The sequence below is a fragment of the Pseudophryne corroboree genome, chromosome 5 (assembly GCF_028390025.1).
Source record: "Pseudophryne corroboree isolate aPseCor3 chromosome 5, aPseCor3.hap2, whole genome shotgun sequence".
NCBI classification, from domain to species: Eukaryota; Metazoa; Chordata; class Amphibia; order Anura; family Myobatrachidae; genus Pseudophryne; species Pseudophryne corroboree.
In genome coordinates, this window is record NC_086448.1 from 628,355,019 (window position 1) to 628,373,437 (window position 18,419).

At 47.4% G+C, this 18,419-nt stretch overlaps 1 protein-coding gene across 1 annotated transcript in view; it reads right to left on the reverse strand.

Annotated features, from left to right (window-relative positions):
• Nucleotides 1-3,197: 3,197 nt before the first annotated feature.
• USP14 (ubiquitin specific peptidase 14) overlaps nucleotides 3,198-18,419 on the reverse strand; it is a 113,045-nt gene continuing 97,823 nt past the window's right edge. Inside the window, exon 16 of the mRNA XM_063923570.1 lies at nucleotides 3,198-3,909. Within this exon, the coding sequence (XP_063779640.1) occupies nucleotides 3,758-3,909 (152 nt within the window). The 3' untranslated portion in view covers nucleotides 3,198-3,757. The remainder of the gene's footprint in view (nucleotides 3,910-18,419) is intronic.

Sequence of the window (18,419 nt, forward strand, 5' to 3'; positions counted from 1 at the left end):
ACAGACCTAATTATAATGAACACACTCTGTCCCTTCTATAACACCCTGTACTTGTATCAGCGTTGTCATGAGGAGAAACAGCATTCAGGAGTTTCACACTGGAGTTTCTGCAGGAGAAAATGGCACCCAGTGAGTGTTCTGGCAAGTCTGAGGAGAAGCCCCGCCCTTCAGCCTCAGCAATGTAATATTTATACTAGCTGGGGATGGCACATCAGCGGCTGTACATGTATGTACCCTTTATGCCAGTAAGAGTAAGGTTTTAAAACATGCCCTCAAAGCGCCCCCAACCCCCCCCCCCCCCCCCATGCCGCTCCTCACCCTTGTGCTGAGAGACAAGGCGCGCGCTGCACATGTACCTGTATGCCGCCAACGATGACCGGAGGATCCCCTCTCTGCAGGACTCCGGTAATATACTCACCAGCCTTCTGACTCTGTTAGGTGGTGGCGGCAGTGCTGTGGGAGTGAACCCTGGCCAGGCTTAGGCTGTGTTCAGTACCCTTCAGGAGCTAATGGTGTCCTGTCAGCAGAAGCAGAACCATTAACTAATTGAGAAGTTGGTTCCTACTTCACCCCCCCCCCCCTAAGTACCATGAAGCAGGGAAGCTGCTGCCAGCAGCTTCCCTGTAAAATAAAAAACCTAAGAAAGTCTTTTTCTAGCAAAGCTCTGTCGAGCTCCACTAGGTGTGCATTCAGTCTCCTGGGCACATTTTCTTAACTGAGGTCTGGAGGAGGGGCATAGAGGGAGGAGCCAGTTCACACTGTTGAAAAGTCTTAAAGTGCCGAAGGCTCCTGCGGAACAGTCTATACCCCATGGTACTAAAATGGGGCACAGCATCCTCTAGGACGTAAGAGAAAACTCTTTATCTGGATTTTTCCATGCTTCCGTTAAATGATTGTTTTCCTTATTCAGATTCTCTTAATAGTTGCCCTGTTTTTTAGCTAATAAAACGTCATTTGAAAGCTGTTCCTGTCTCAGTAAAATTTAGAACCTGGCGTACTGCCCTGATGAGAGTATCAATGGCCGGGCTATTAGTAACCTCACTATCTGACTCCTGGCCCAAATCACCTTCCTCTTGTTCCTCCTGAGATATAAGGTCTGGCACTGAATAGTCAGAATGCAACACAGCTGAAACCGGTAAATTATTAGCCAAACTATGACTACTTTTAGGAATTGAGCTAGACCTGGACTTTTGTATACTCTGCAAAGTCCTTGACATATCCTGAGCCCACTCTGGCAGCTCAGACAGTATTACTCTAGAATCAGACCTAGCCGCCTCACGATCTTTTTGCACAGTGGCAAGCTCTGATTTTAGACAACACACCTGCCATCATTGCCCAAGGAGGATCAGGGTAGAGCTTTGTATTTAGACCCTCATTTGCAAGACACTGTGCAAGTGAAAGTTCCATCAGATAACACACTCTCACAGTCATCGCAGAAAAGCTGCTTTTTTGATTTTGCATTAGCTTTACTCATCATGCATACACACAGTAATACACCAACAGACAGTACCACAGTGAAACACAAAGTACTCACGACTCGGTAAAACTTTTAACTAAAATGTGTATAAGCCAGAAGTGCACTTCACTTGGTCCACACTAAAATGTGTTAATATATGCTTCACTGAAATCTCTACTAACACCCCTGCACCCACTGGTGGCTGCGTGTTGTAGTTAAGAACTAAATTCCTGTAGAAAGAAACAGGAAGTCATTTAAAATGGAGTCCCACCATGTGCTTTTAGTAAATCATATATACTTCGGTTTAAACACATTCCCAAAACATAGTTCCAGACTTATTAGCCTGTAGAACTGACAATCCATGGCCATCCCCCCTTATGTGGGGGGGGGGGGGGGGAATGGGGGGGGGAGACACACACACTGGACTAGGGCCCCCCGTATCTGTCCCCCACTATTTGCTGCTGCTGAAAATACGTCTATTTTCTCCTGAAGCGCCTTACATCTCCCCCTACATCTGAGTGAGAGGCAATGCCTGGGACGGGCGGTGGGCTGCGGCAGCAGTGTGCGCAATGGTGCCAGACGGGCCGTGGCCGCAGGGAAAGCTGTCCGCGACCGTGAAATGAGGGGTGATGGTGCCCAGCGCGGGTGTTGACTCTTGTGAGCCTGAGCATAGCGGGCACCCCAGTGGCAGCAGCATGGCTGTCCACAGATGGGCGATCCAGGACACAGTGGACATCCAGCGGCGGCAGCGTGGCTGGGCGATCTGGGACACAGCTGGCACCCAGTGGCGGCAGCATGGCTGACCGCGGATGGGCCTGGGGGTGAGGCAACCGATACACGACACAGCGCTGCAGCACACATGTGAAACAAACTCCCCACACATGGTGGCCGGCAGCAAGAGCAGACCGGCCCGCACCAAGAGTACCATACTGCCCAACGGAGCGGCGGCAGTGTGAGCTGCCTGACCGCTCCTTACCTTAAAATGTGGAGGCTCTGACGGGGCTTCTCATACAAGCGTCGTCCAGCTCCTGCAACCTTAGGCTGAAATCAGCACACGCTGATTGAGGTCTATGGCGGGGCTCCTCTCTTGAGCGCCGAGAGCCTAAAACTGTCCTCAGCAGCACTCCCAAACCCAGACCCATGCTTCTTAGTAAGCCGGGAAAGGATTGGGAATCTTAAAAAAAAAAAAAAAAATTGTTGAAAACACAAGTTTGGAGATCACTCCAAACGTGTGCCCTCCCTTGAGGCACAAAAAAAAACACTGAGGCATCTTGGGAGAACAGATGGGGGTGGATGGTTACTATTTAAATATTTAAAATGTGCCTATCCCTGCTAACGCCCTGTCCATATCCCAAGAGTACTCCAGTGACCCCTAGTGGATGAAAAAGAATCCACTGCATTGCACCACTTAGTACTGTATACACATTCATACTCAGTCGCACAAAGATATACAAGTGCCACAAATCAAATTAATCACTGCAGTCTTGTGAATCAGTTTGGTCACATCGCACTGCAATTAAGACTCACATTCCCATGAAAAGACACAAATAAGATGCTCGGCGAAAGCAGAGTTGCATGGTACCTGTCGTGCAGAGAATGACTGACTGCAGCATTAGTGTAAGAGGACACATCTGTATGTTTACTTGCCACCACAGTGTAGCAAGTTTGTTTTACTAAGCTACTAATAATAAAACATTATTGATGTTCACATTTTTAAGTACTAAAAATAAGTAATCAGATAGAGGTGGATGACAATTTTATTCTGAAGTCTCCATGATGCCAGCAACAGTCTTGGACCAGTTAGATGAAGCTGGACACGTGAATGTGGCCAAGTCTTAAATTATGGAAAGCAGCACTGTTACAATGAGGCAACATGTAGCATTCCTCCTTCCTGGCAGAAATGTCAGATAAGGCAAGTACTGTGGTAAAAAAAAAAAAAAATTAACATGCAACAGTAACAATGAATGACATAGGTGTGCAATAAATATTTTTGTCTTGATTCAAACAACTTTGTAAAAAAAAAAAAAAAATTTGGGCATTGTTTTCCAATATTAAAATTCAATAAAGAATTAATAAGAAAAGTTGATTTTGCTTTGCACAGATCTGTGAACAGAAAGAATGGATTCTCACAGCTTACATGTCAATGTGAATTGAACTACAAATTAACTCCTTCGCTAGAACACAAAATAGTTCTGGAGTAGAGAGATTCTAAATATGGTACATTTATTTCACACCCAAAAGAGAGGGGGAAGAAAAAAAAAAAAAAAAAAGGGACTAAAAAAAAAAAAAAGGGAAATGTCATCATTGTTCGGCCTCTTCTTCAGTAGCTGCGATTCGTCGGGGTCCATACAGAAGAACATAAGCTATGTGCCAGTCTCCTCCTCCTGACAACCGTAGTATATCTTCAGGAGAGACAATGCTCACTTTGTCATCATCAAATTTAATCCATTCATCTGAAGAAATAAAATACAAAAAAAATTATTATTTATTGACGTGTGTGATGTGACACAGCAACCAATCAGATTAAACCAGTCACTTAACCATTTGCCTGGCATGGTCGCATCAGATGCAACCACACCAGCTGTGCTTTCCCTGACATGGTCGTATGGTGCAATCTGTCAAAATGGGAAGATGCAATCTTCCTGCAGTTGCCGATTTCAGAGGGACATCTCCTCCCCCTTCCCCCCCAGTGTTTACTGTGCTGCTATTCACTGCTGATCAGTCAGCCCGGCAGCAACCCCCCTTTAGCGGCTGCAGCCTTTAGCAGCCACTGGGGAAATGTAAAAAAAAAAAAAAACAGCCCTCACCTTCCCTGAGGAGCCCCCAGAGGCAACAGAGAGGATCAGATGCTGGATAACTTAACAACGTTCTAACCATCTGTGTTTGTACTGTTGTTTATAAAACAAAAAATAAAAAAAAGTGTTTTTGATGAAACTGTATTGGATATATTTTAAAGAAATGTTACCCTAATTCAATCATAAAATAAAACGAACAATTTGACTTTTTTTGGAAAAACATTTAGTCCATTAAGTGGTTAACGCACATAAGTGCAACTTAAAATGAAAACGTCCCACCTGCTCACTGTAAATGAGCACTTCTAAATGATCACAGCCCTGTATTAACCACCAGCCAAATCACAAGAATTGTCCCTGCTGGGCACTTGTGAATGTCTGGCAGTGAAGTGGCATCACATCTGCCTTTGGTCATTTAGCGTCTGTCATCAATGTGCAGGCGGTTCATTCAGATTTGTTTGTGCCACTCTCCCACAAAACATTTGGCTTGAAAGTTGGTCTATGACTGATCGAGAATGAAGATTTTATTGTGTAATCAAGTGCAGAACTGTTGTGGACCCTAAGTTAATGAGAACTTTATAGTAAAATTGTATTGTTTATTTTCCTATTTTAGTATAAGGAAAGGTTTCTGCTATTAACAGAGGATCCAGGGCTACTTCTCAGCACAGCAGCGGAAGGACAAGTTTGTGATCACATTATTAAATTCCTAGCTGTCTATAAGATTCTGGGTGAGTATTTGGGGAGGGAACATCCTATGCATTAACTTTATTATTCAGTGGAGCAGCTGCAGTCAGAGGCATTAACTGGTATTTGTAAAGGTATAAATAAATGTAATTTGCTGGAATTGGGAAGAATTTCTTTACTTAGGGTGGGCCTCATTGTGTTTGCATATCTCGCTGTATGTTAGAGATTGGCGCATGCACAGGATCAGTACTGTGCATGCAGCAGTCTCCTTCTGCAAGATCGCTTGCAGTTCTCCCCTGGTCACAGCATGATTGACTTGCTGCGGAATTTGGAAAGGTGGTGGTGGGGGGGGGGGGGGGGGGGGGTTAGACGGGGACCTTTCTACAAAACTGGGGTGTCTTGCCCCATTTTGTAGGTGTGCCGAGCCCATGGTCTGTGTCGCCGAACGCAGACTTCCTGCCTCCAGCTGAGTAGTTCCGTATGTCAATCTGAGTAAGCTGAGACTTAGGTGGTTGGGGGCTGCGACCAGGATGCAGCACTCTGATCTATGATGCCTTCTGCAGCATTAGAATATTTTCTCATTGCTGCTGTGTCCAAAGACGCGTCAGTGATGAGAACAGCATCCATCTCTGAATGAGGCCATGTGTGTGTGTGTTAGCATGTCACCATCATTGCATATGTAAGGCGCTACACAAAACTTCACACAGCTGAACAGTCAGTCATTTGATTTGTTAGTAGTAGGATGTTTAGCAACAATTCAGTATTTAGTTATACCACTTTTCCAGAGACCTGAAAATCCTGTGTTTTTGCACATGAACATACAACAAACAACCCATGATTTTTGTCAGTGGAAACCGCTCCACCTGGATATACTTCCTGGGTACCTAGCAGGATTTTACACAGGAATGAGCTGCAGTGGAAATGGGTAAACCAGGTCATACAGACGTGACCTCTTACATCCTTGCTGCAGTCACGCTAAACAGCCCTTCAAGTTGCACCATACCGTGGCGGGATTTGGTAGCGCCAAGTCTTTTTTTTTTTTAAATGCGTCTTAGACACAATGTAAAGCAATAGGATGCACGAGCAGCTTCTGCTAATTAAAATGATACGCAGCATGCCTATATTCTGTGTGTGACTGCAACTGTATATGCATACAAAATGCTATGCTACAGTGTTTTCCTGGAAGACACTAACGTTTAATTTCAGATGCAGATAGAGCCAATATTACACACAGAATATAGGCACGCTGCGTATCATTTTAATCAGCAGAAGCTGCTCCTGCATCCTAAGATAAGATAAAGTAGTTTATTGTCACTAAAAACACCAGAGAAATGCAGAAGTGAAATTGCCATACGGTACACTTATGCATCAATAAACAAATGAGAGTTCAAACCAAACTGTTCCTCATCCTGCTAGTATGGCAACCAAGACACCTATAACGCTTCCCAGAGGGCAAGAGGGAAAAGATTGAATGACAAGGATGTCTACGCTCCCTAATTATCCTATTAGCCTTAGACACCCTCCTTTTATTAAATATCTCCTCCAGCTTAGGCAGGGGTTGACCAATAACCCTCTCAGCAGATTTAATTACCCTACTACACAGTGTATTACGATCAGCACATTTAGTATTACCATATCAGCCCGGTGAGTCCTCCTCTTCCTTCACACAAGAGCTGCAGCCGCTGCGTTGGGACGCACCGCCATGCTCACTCCCCGCCGCTGCCCTGACAGACTCCGTTGAGCCTCCTGTGGCCTGCACTGTGCTGCGCAGTCACCACTACCCCTCCTCCTCCTTTCCTGGCTGGAGTCTCCTATTGCATTACATTGCATCTAAGATGCATTTTCACGGCAAAAGAAGCAAAAAAAAACCCCGCTCTGCGCTACCGAGTCACACGGCACTCATGCGTAACGCGACTTGTAGCACATGGAGAAAAGTTGTAAGATGACACATCTGTACGACTCGGGACCCGTTCACAGCATGGGGAGAGCCGCTTTCCCAGCGCACGGAGATGATGTTATCTCCAAGCACTGGCACAGCACCCGTGTGAAAAGGAGTTGACTTGGGTCTGACCTGGTTTGGAACTAAATCCTGGGTCAGGCCCGGGACTTTGGTGGAAAAGGGGTGTTAAAAAAAAGCTTAAAGATTCGCTGGTGGCCAGCAGGGGAGGAAGACGTGCCCTGGAGCTGCTAACACGGCGTATGCTATTTTATAGCATCCCCCTGCCGCTGGCCCACACTTTGTGCCATCATCTGCACCCTGCCTCCCTGCCGGGCCCGCTACTGGGGGCACTTTTCAGAGAACTGGGGACCGTTTGGGGAGCTCCGGAGCCCGGCGGCCTACATCGCCTCCACAGGCCGAGACCTAAAGTTTTGCCGCGACCCGCCGCGGACTTCCAGGGCGGCGGAGCGGAAGATCCGACTTCGCCCGCGCCCGACTCACACACGCGCTGTACCCCCCGGGAAGGCGGCCACTGACCTGTCAGGTCCCCCTCTGGCGATCCCTGGGCGCTGGGTGGCCCGGAGGAATACTCTTCTCCTGCTGCAACACATCTCCCCCTGAACCCGGCGGCCATCTTGGAGGAGGCGAGCAGGAGAGCCTGAGATCCCTAGCATAGGCAGTCGGCTGTGGTCACTGGCAGGTCCGTGATCTCTGCTGGCTGTCCTCTCTAGCCTAACTGGAACCCACTAAAAGGGACCTGGGATCTCAATCCCTTTTCTTATCCTGCCTCCGGTATTTATATTTATATTTTATTTCTTGAAGGAATATTATTCAGTCATATTACATCTAATATTCCAATTCATCTGCCGAACTCCCTCTACTGGTGGAACTTTATATTGCGACTCATATTATTATATATCTCCAGCTATCTACTGCTGCACTCACTGCTGTTGTTATCTCACTATCCCGATGGATAAATTTGCGGCCAAGCAGGCGCGGGGTACTCGTGGCAATCAGTCGGGAAGAGGCCGAGGCCGTGATAACTCCTCGGTCGATAGCCCTACTTCCCCTCCATTGGGCTCGCATGCCAGTCCCCGTGCCCGATCTGAGTCTGCATCTGCAATGGATTCTGCAAAATCCTGCACGACGAACGAGATAACAGATATCCTATCCCAGTTATTGGACCAAAAACTGGCTCCTCTAAAGGATTCGCTCGACTCCGCTCTTACTCAATTGAACCAACATGCTCAGCGACTCACTGAGGCAGAACAGAGAATTTCCGACCTAGAGGATGATCTCACCATGGCTAAGACGGCTCTTTCTGACCAAGAAAAATGTACGGCATCTATTCAGGATAAGCTTGAGGACCTTGAAAACCGAAATAGGAGAAATAATGTGCGCCTCATCGGCCTACCGGAGTCGGTGAAACCCCGTGACCTCATGACGCTTGTTTCTCAGTGGATGCCCCGGGAGCTGGGCTGTGTTTCGAGTTCAGGATCCATTGTAGTGGAACGTATACACCGTATAGGCCCGGAGCGGCAATCCACAAATGATAGACCCCGGCCCGTCATACTGAGAGTCCTTAACTACGCTGACAAGGTCATGCTACTGGATGCCTACAGAAAATGTGCCGACTTGAAATACCAAGATGCTAAATTGTTGCTTTTCCAGGATTTTTCCTATATGGTGGCTTCCCAACGGAGAGAATTCTCGCCCATCTGCAAGAGACTTTTCGAACTGGGCCACCGCTTTGCGCTTCTTTATCCGGCCAAATTGAGAGTCAATCATGCGGGAAAGGCCTACTTCTTTGAGAATCCGAAGACGGCCAAGAACTTTGTAGACTCACTATCCCCACACTCCTCTGCCGGGATGGACGATGACTGATACCTCATGGCCTTGTTTCTCCTCATCTTCTTGAATAGTACACATTCAGGTTCTTAGTAATTACTAAGAGTGGGTCCTACCACTGGTTGATATATATTTTGCCTATAGTATATGTGGGTATATTGTCATCTATACCGTATTGTATTTACCGAATCATTCCTTCTTTCTATGACCACGTATCTTACTGTTCTCAACTCTTCTCGAACTGCTCTCCTCCCTCTCTGACCCTCTCTCTTCCTCCCCCTCTCCGACTTAACCCCACCCCCCCTTTTCTCTTTACTTATTTGTTATTGTTATGTTTGATTGTTGTATGGTCTTTTGGCACGGTTCCCCGCTACACGCATGTGTTCAGTTGGAATCTATTTGGCGTCTTGGTGGACCGGCCCATAGACCTGTACGCTTTGGTTCGTATAATATTTAAAATATTTTTGAGTAGGGATTTTGATTTAGAAGCTGTTCAAATTTTTTATATGTCATTGTCACTGCTGCTCCTTTTATCCTTAAGCTGCTTAGGTACAGGCATCAGGCTCACTAGCCCGCTCGCTGGGACGGGCTGGCTGGGTTTCTCCTTATTAGTTAAATGGGAATCTTGGCCTAGAGCAGGTATAGGCTAAATGTCATTGAATGTTGCCACTTCCACTAGAGTACAGTCCCATATCAAATTAGTAACCTGGAATGTTGAGGGCCTCAACACCCCAGTCAAAAGAAGAAAGATCCTCTCCTATCTTAAACGTCTAAAACCTGACATAGCCCTCTTGCAAGAGACTCATTGGAAAAATACGGATCCTAATGTTGTGAGAGATTCTTGGATAGGGGAATTTAAATCGGCCTCTTACACAGCCAAACGAAGAGGTGTACTGATTCTTTTTAGTAAACATCTCACGTACCAAATAAATGATAGTCTTAGTGACCCTGAAGGTCGCTATTTATTCATTAAAATCACTATTTTTGGTGTTCTTTACACCTTAGCCACTATATACGCGCCTAATGGTCCCAACTCACTCTTTTTCTCTAACATTTACAACAAGCTGCAAGAATGGGCGGAGGGGGAGATTATTTTAGGCGGAGACTTCAATACTGTCCAGTCTTCGGGTTTGGATAGATCCACCTCTGCTAGATCGCATATTTCTACACCGCCCCAATCCTTATCCCTATTGACTGATTCGCTGCGACCCCTGGAGATGCCAACACCCTGACTCCAGGGAGTACACATTTTACTCCCATCCACATCACTCCTCCTCTCGCCTTGACTATTGGTTAATAGCTGACACCCTATTACAGCGCATGGCTGATACTAAAATAGAACCCATATCATTGTCTGACCATGCCCCAGTGTGGTTTACCCTTAACCTACAGTCCCCTGTCTCTCAATCATACAATTGGAGATTTCCAGCGTATCTCACGAAATCCTCTGATTTTTGCACCCACCTGGAACAAACATTCCAGAACTATGTAGCAGATAATAGCACACATATGGAGGATATCAATTTGTTTTGGTCGGCTTCGAAGCCAGTGATCCGAGGACATAATAAGAATTTACTTACCGACAATTCTATTTCTCGTAGTCCGTAGTGGATGCTGGGAACTCCGTAAGGACCATGGGGAATAGCGGCTCCGCAGGAGACTGGGCACATCTAAAGAAAGCTTTAGGACTATCTGGTGTGCACTGGCTCCTCCCCCTATGACCCTCCTCCAAGCCTCAGTTAGGATACTGTGCCCGGACGAGCGTACACAATAAGGAAGGATTTTGAATCCCGGGGTAAGACTCATACCAGCCACACCAATCACACCGTACAACTTGTGATATGAAACCCAGTTAACAGCATGATAACAGAGGAGCCTCTGAATAGATGGCTCACAACAAGAACCCGATTAGTTAACAATAACTATGTACAAGTATTGCAGACAATCCGCACTTGGGATGGGCGCCCAGCATCCACTACGGACTACGAGAAATAGAATTATCGGTAAGTAAATTCTTATTTTCTCTGACGTCCTAGTGGATGCTGGGAACTCCGTAAGGACCATGGGGATTATACCAAAGCTCCCAAACGGGCGGGAGAGTGCGGATGACTCTGCAGCACCGAATGAGAGAACTCAAGGTCCTCCTCAGCCAGGGTATCAAATTTGTAGAATTTTGCAAACGTGTTTGCCCCTGACCAAGTAGCAGCTCGGCAAAGTTGTAAAGCCGAGACCCCTCGGGCAGCCGCCCAAGATGAGCCCACCTTCCTTGTGGAATGGGCTTTTACTGATTTAAGATGCGGCAGTCCAGCCGCAGAATGCGCCAGCTGAATTGTGCTACAAATCCAGCGAGCAATAGTCTGCTTAGAAGCAGGAGCACCCAGCTTGTTGGGTGCATACAGGATAAATAGCGAGTCAGTTTTCCTGACTCCAGCTGTCCTGGAAACATAAATTTTCAAGGCCCTGACTACGTCCAGCAACTTGGAATCCTCCAAGTCCCTAGTAGCCGCAGGCACCACAATAGGTTGGTTCAAGTGAAAACCTGAGACCACCTTCGGGAGAAACTGAGGACGAGTCCTCAACTCTGCTCTATCCATACAGAAAATCAGATAAGGCCTTTTACATGACAAAGCCGCCAATTCTGACACACGCCTGGCCAAGGCCAAGGCCAACAGCATGACCACTTTCCACGCAAGATACTTTAGCTCCATGGTTTTAAGTGGCTCAACCAATGCGACATTAGGAAATCCAACACCACGTTGAGATCCAAAAAGTGCCACAGGAGGCACAAAAGGAGGCTGAATATGTAGTACTCCTTTAACCAAAGTCTGAACTTCAGGCAGTGAAGCCAGTTTTTTCTGGAAGAAAATCGACAGAGCCGAAATCTGGACCTTGATGGACCCCAATTTGAGGCCCAAACGTCACCCCTGCTTGCAGGAAGTGCAGGAATCGACATAGTTGAAATTCCTCCGTCGGGGCCTTCATGGCCTCCCACCAAGCAACAAATTTTCGCCAAACGCGGCGATAATGTCTTGCGGTGACATCCTTCCTGGCTATGATCAGGGTAGGGATGACTTCCTTCGGAATACCCTTTTCCTTTAGGATCCGGTGTTCTACCGCCATGCCGTCAAACGCAGCCGCGGTAAGTCTTGGAACATACAGGGTCCCTGCTGCAGCAGGTCTTGTCTGAGCGGCAGAGGCCAAGGGTCCTCTGCCAGCATCTCTTGAAGTTCCGGGTACCAATGGCCAATCCGGAACCTCGAGTATGGTTTTCACTCCTCGCCTTCTTATTATTCTCAGTACCTTGGGTATGAGAGGTAGAGGAGGAGACACATAAACCGACTGGTACACCCACGGTGTCACTAGAGCGTCCCCAGCGATCACCTGAGGGTCCCTTGACCTGGCGCAATATCTTTTCAACTTCTTGTTGAGGCGGGACGCCATCATGTCCACCCGTGGTCATTCCCAACGGTTTACCCGCATTTGGAAAACTTCTGGATGAAGTCCCCATTCTCCTGGGTGTAGGTCGCCCATCGGAGAATCCTTGTGGCTTCTGCCATCGCCATCCTGCTTCTTGTGCCGCCCTGTCTGTGAACATGGGCGACCGCCGTGATGTCGTCTGATTGGATCAGTACCGGCTGGTTCTGAAGCAGGGGCCTTGCTTGTCTTAGGGCATTGTAAATGGCCCTTAGCTGCAGAATATTTATGTGAAGCGAAATCTCCTTGGAAATTTCTTCCCTGTGTGACTGCACCCCAGCCCCGAAGGCTGGCATCCGTGGTCACCAGGACCCAGTCCTGTATTCCGAATCTGCGGCCCACTAGTAGATGAGCCCTCTGCAGCCACCACAGCAGCGACACCCTGTTTCTTGCTGACAGGGTTATCCGCTGTTGTATCTGTACATGGGACCCGGACCATTAGTCCCACAGGTCCCACTGGAACGTCCTTGCGTGGAGTCTTCCGAATGGAATTATGCTTCGTACGAAGCTACCATTTTTCCCAGGACTCGTGTGCATTGATGTACCGACACCTGTCCTGGTTTTAGGATGTCTCTGACTAGAGATGACAACTCCTCTGCTTTTTCCACTGGAAGAAACACTCTTTTCTGGTCTGCGTTCAGAAACATTCCCAGGAGCAGAAGACTCCAACGGCCGCGTCTGGAACTGATCGTGACATCATATCTGAGGTACTCCTGGTGAGGGGGGGGGGGGGGGGGGGATGGGGACATGCAGGTACGCATCCTTGATGTCCAGGGAGACCCTGTAATCCCCCTCGTCCAGGCTCGTAATAAGCGCCCTGAGCGATTCCATCTTGAACTTGAATCTTCTGATATAAAAGTTCAAGTATTTTAATTTCAAGATGGGTCTCACCGAACCGTTGTGGTACCACAACCACTGTGGAATAGTAACCCCTTCCTTGCTGAAGGAGGGGCACCTTGACAATCACTTGTTGTGATTATAGTGTTGAATATCCACCAACACCGTCTCCCTGGCAGAGGGAGGTGCCGGTAAGGCAGATTTTAGGAAACGGCGGGGGGAAGAACGTCTCGAACTCCAGCCTGTACCCCTGAGATACTACTTGAAGGACCCAGGGATCTATGTGAGAGAGCCCACTGTCCGCTGAAATATCTGAGACGGGCCCCCACCGTACCCGGGTCCGCCTGAGCAGCCCCAGCACCATGCTGTGGACCTACCGGACGCAGGGAGGACTTCTGCTCTTGGGAACTAGCTGTGTGTTGCAGCTTTTTTCCTCTACCTTTGCCTCTCGGCAGAAAAGGATGAGCCTCTAGCCCACTTGTTTTTCTGGGGCCGAAAGGACTGTACTTGATGATACGGTGCTTTCTTTTGTTGTGGGGTAGCCTATGGCAAAAAAATTAATTTCCCAGCAGTAGCTGTGGAAAAGAGGTCTGAAAAACTATCCCCAAACAGTTTTACCCCCTTATAGGGCAACTTCCATGTGCCGATTCGAGTCGGCATCGCCTGCCTGACCATTGCCAAGTCCATAACCCCCGTCTGGCGGCAATGGACCTAGCGCTTATTTTTGATGCCAGCCGGCAAATATCCCTCTGTGCATCACGCATGTATAAGACCACGTCTTTTATATGCTCTATTTTCAGCAAAATATTGTCCCTATCCATAGTTATTTTCCGACAGGGAATCTGACCACGCAGCGGGAGCACTGCCCATCCATGCCGAAGCAACGGCTGGTCGCAATATAATGCCCTAGTGTGTGACCATATCTTATAGGGTAACCTCCTGCTTTCTATCAGCAGGTTCCTTCAGGGCGGCCGTACCCGAAGACGGTAGTGCCACCTTTTCTGATAAGCGTGTAAGCCCTGTATCTACCCTATGGGGTGTTTCCCCGCGTGACCTATCCTCTGGCGGGAAAGGGTACGCTGCCAATAACCGTTGTAGAAAATATCAATTTCTTACCGGGGGAAGACCACTCTTCCTCACACACCTCATTTAGTTTCTCAGATGCAGGAAAAACTACTAATAGTTTTCTCTCACCAAACACAATACCCTTTTATGTGGTACCTGGGGTATAATCATAAATGTGTAATACATTTTTCATTGTCTCAATCCTGTAACGGGTGGACCTATTTGGAGGGTACACCAGTCTCATCGATGTCGACACTGGAGTCAGTATCCGTGTCGACATCTGTGTCTGTTATCTGAGGTAGCGGGCGATTTTAGAGCCCCCCATGACATTTGAGACGCTGGAACAGGCACAAGCTGAGTAGCCGGCTGTTCCGTGTCGTCGGCCTTTTATGTAAGGAGTTGACACTTTCACGTTGATCCTTCCATAAGTTCAACCACACCGGTGTCGACCCCGCAGGGGGTGACAACATATTTACAGGCATTCGCTCCGCCTCCACCTCATTATCCTCCACATAAATGTCGACACAGCCGTACCGACACACAGCACACACACAGGGAATGCTCTGATAGAGGACAGGACCCCACAAAGCCCTTTGGGGAGACAGAGGGAGAGTATGCCAGCACACACCAGGGCGCTATATATCAAAGGGATAGCACCTATAAAAAAGTGTTTTCCCTTATAGCTGCCTATATGTTGTATACTGCGCCTAAATTGTGCCCCCCCCCCCTCTCTTTTTAACCCTTTCTGTAGTGTATTAACTGCAGGGGAGAGCCTGTGAGGGAAAAATGGCGCCAGTGTGCTGAGGAGATAGGCTCCGCCCCTTTTTCGCTGACTTTTCTCCCGCATTTTTATGGAATCTGGCAGGGGTTAATATACATCCATATAGCCCTGGGGGTTATATGTGATGTAATTTTGCCAGCCAAGGTGTTTATATTGCTGCTCAGGGCGCCCCCCCCCAGCGCCCTGCACCCTCAGTGACCGGAGTGTGTGGTGTGCATGAGGAGCAATGGCGCACAGCTGCAGTGCTGTGCGCTACCTTGGTGAAGACTGATGTCTTCTGCCGCCGATTTTCCGGACCTCTTCTTGCTTCTGGCTCTGTAAGGGGGCCGGCGGCGCGGCTCTGGGACCGGACTCCGAGGCTGGGCCTGTGTTCGGTCCCTCTGGAGCTAATGGTGTCCAGTAGCCTAAGAAGCCCAAGCTGGCTGCAAGCAGGCAGGTTCGCTTCTTCTCCCCTTAGTCCCTCGATGCAGTGAGCCTGTTGCCAGCAGGTCTCACTGAAAATAAAAAACCTAAAACTAACTTTTTCTAAGAAGCTCAGGAGAGCGCCTAGATTGCACCCTGCTCGGTCGGGCACAAAAATCTAACTGAGGCTTGGAGGAGGGTCATAGGGGGAGGAGCCAGTGCACACCAGATAGTCCTAAAGCTTTCTTTAGATGTGCCCAGTCTCCTGCGGAGCCGCTATTCCCCATGGTCCTTACGGAGTTCCCAGCATCCACTAGGACGTCAGAGAAATTATGGAATATGTCTCTAGGAGACGCAAGCGGCTTGCGAGCCAAATACAGGACCTCGCTTGTAACCTGACCAAAACCTATGACACACTTTTGTTGCAGGACTCACCCGGCAACAGGCAGGCCTATCTTGCTGCTAAGCAAATGTACGACTCACTATGTACGGAGCGGGCGAGATTCTCGTATGATCTACAACGGAATAGATTTTTTCGAGGGGGAAATAAATCCGGGAGGTTATTGGCGAACCTGGTACGGTCATACTCCGCTCCTTCTCGTATCCCCCAACTAATCACAGACTCGTCTACAACCATCTTTGATACCCCCTCAATATCTGAGGCCTTCTTACAATATTATAACACTCTCTATGAAGCCCCCCCGGATCATCCGACTCTTGGAACGCAATTCCTTGAGAGGGCAAAACTACCTGTTTTAACGGAAGAGGAAAGACAATCCTTAACTGAACTGGTCACAGAACCGGAACTACTTTCCCTGATTAACTCATTACCCAATGGTAAGTCCCCTGGCCCGGATGGATTTGGGGCGGAGTATTATCGAATTCTGGCCCCCCATCTGGCACCTCATTTATTATCCCTTTTCAATGCACTGTTGGAGGGAAAACCTCCCCCTATGGGATTTGGAGATGCCAGAATTGTGTTGTTTACGAAACCGGGAAGAGATCCCCGATATACTCAATCTTACAGACCAATATCATTATTGAATCAGGACCTGAAGCTTTTCACAAAACTAATTGCGATGAGACTTCAACCAATCCTGAATAGGGTCCTACATCCTGCCCAAACAGGGTTTGTCAAAGGCAGAACCTCAGTTCATAATATCCGCACACTGATTGCAGCAATGTATAGTGCACAACATACTGCCTGCCCAGACGCACTTATTGTTAGTTGTGACGCCGATAAGGCGTTTGATCGTGTCTCTTGGTCTCATTTGCTTCGTATTTTTCATGCCCAGCAATTCGGTGAGGAATTCATTTATCTGTTCAAAATGTTATATACACTACCTCAGGCACATCTGATTGTAAATGGCTTAAACTCGTCTGCCTTTACGTTAGGTAGAGGGACCCGTCAGGGATACCCTCTTTCCCCCCTGCTATTCAATTTAGCCTTAGACCCATTGATACGTCATTTTACACAAGATCCTACTTGGCAAGGTATTAGGGTAGGTAACAACGAAGTTAAGGTATCTGCTTTTGCAGACGACCTGTTATTATATTTTGCTGACCCCAAACAGGCATTTCCATCGTTACTGACCACACTGCATGACTTTAATCTAATTTCTGGATTTCTTATCAATTTTGATAAAACAGAGGCGCTGGGAGGGGAGGCGGCACGGGATTGGGGCGATTCATTTCCCTTTAAATGGGCCCACAGTTACTTTAAATATTTGGGTCTTCGCATCCCGCCACTCCTCACTGACCTATATACGGTGAACTTTTCTTACCACATTACCCAAATGACGAATGATTTTTTGAAATGGCAACATCTCCCTATTTCTTATCTGGGTCGGTGTCATCTATATAAGATGATTTCCTTCCCTCGACTACTCTACCCAATCCAGATGCTCCCATTTATATTGTCCAAACAAGATGTCCATTCTATTAACAAAGCCCTTACTAAATTTATTTGGGCAAACAAACGTCCCCGCATCTCACTTATTAAACTAAAACAACCCCTCTCACTTGGTGGTATTAATCTCCCCTGTCCTGAAGACTATTCCCTAGCCGCCAACTATAGATATGCTCTGGATTGGATGGGGGATTGTGACAATTTCGTTAATGGAGCTTTGGAACAGGCTCTCTCACCTCAACACACTTTAGTACACTTGTTGCATTTTGCTGTTATTCCCCATCAACATGACAGACTTCATAATCCATTAATATATACGCCATGTATAGCTTGGTGTAAACTCAGGAAACGCCTAGGCCTATCCCTAACGGATTCTTTATTTCAGCCTTTGTGGTGTAATCCGCGCTTTCAGGTTGGAGAAGATAATAGGATTGTTCACGGTTGGCATCTCCAGGGTCTCTCCCTTCTATATCAATTTTTGAATACAGAATGCTCCGCAATATTGACTATAGCACAACTAAAAGAAAAATTCCCCACTCTTCATTTTCCCCTGTTTGCCTTTTTCCAAATCCGTAGTTTCGCCACTAGCATAATATCACGACTACACCCTCCTGATCGCACCTTTCCCCTGGATGGTCTGGTACGACAGTCCCCAGGAGCACCGTATAACACTTCTTTAATATATTCTCACACTAGGCGGAGGTTGGATCTATCTAAGCTCACAACAGGGATGGCCAAATGGATAGACGACTTCCCAGACACCGATCTTCTGACGGTGATTCAGTGGTGTGGTTTACTAAATAAGCAACTAGTCTCATCTTCTTATGCAGAGATGCACTTTAAGATATTACATAGAGCCTACTACACCCCTAGACTTAGGTTCCTCACTGGAGTATCTGACAACTCTTTATGTTTTAAATGTAACTCCCCCGATGCCGATATTATTCATTGTCTCTGGACATGCCCGGTAGTACAGTCATTTTGGATGGCAGTCCAAACCTATATTAAATATGGAACTTCGCATCTCCTTTAATATCACGATGGCCTGGGCTTTCTGGAACTCCGTGCAGACTCAGGATCCCCCACATTCCAAAGGAATGAAATTACTGTTGGCTCGTGTGGCCGCTGCAGCAAAGAAAACTATTCTATCCCAATGGATAAATTCGGAGCCGATACCCCTTTCCCTCATGCTACCACGTTTAACGTATCTCTATCAAATGGACTGGGTTGAT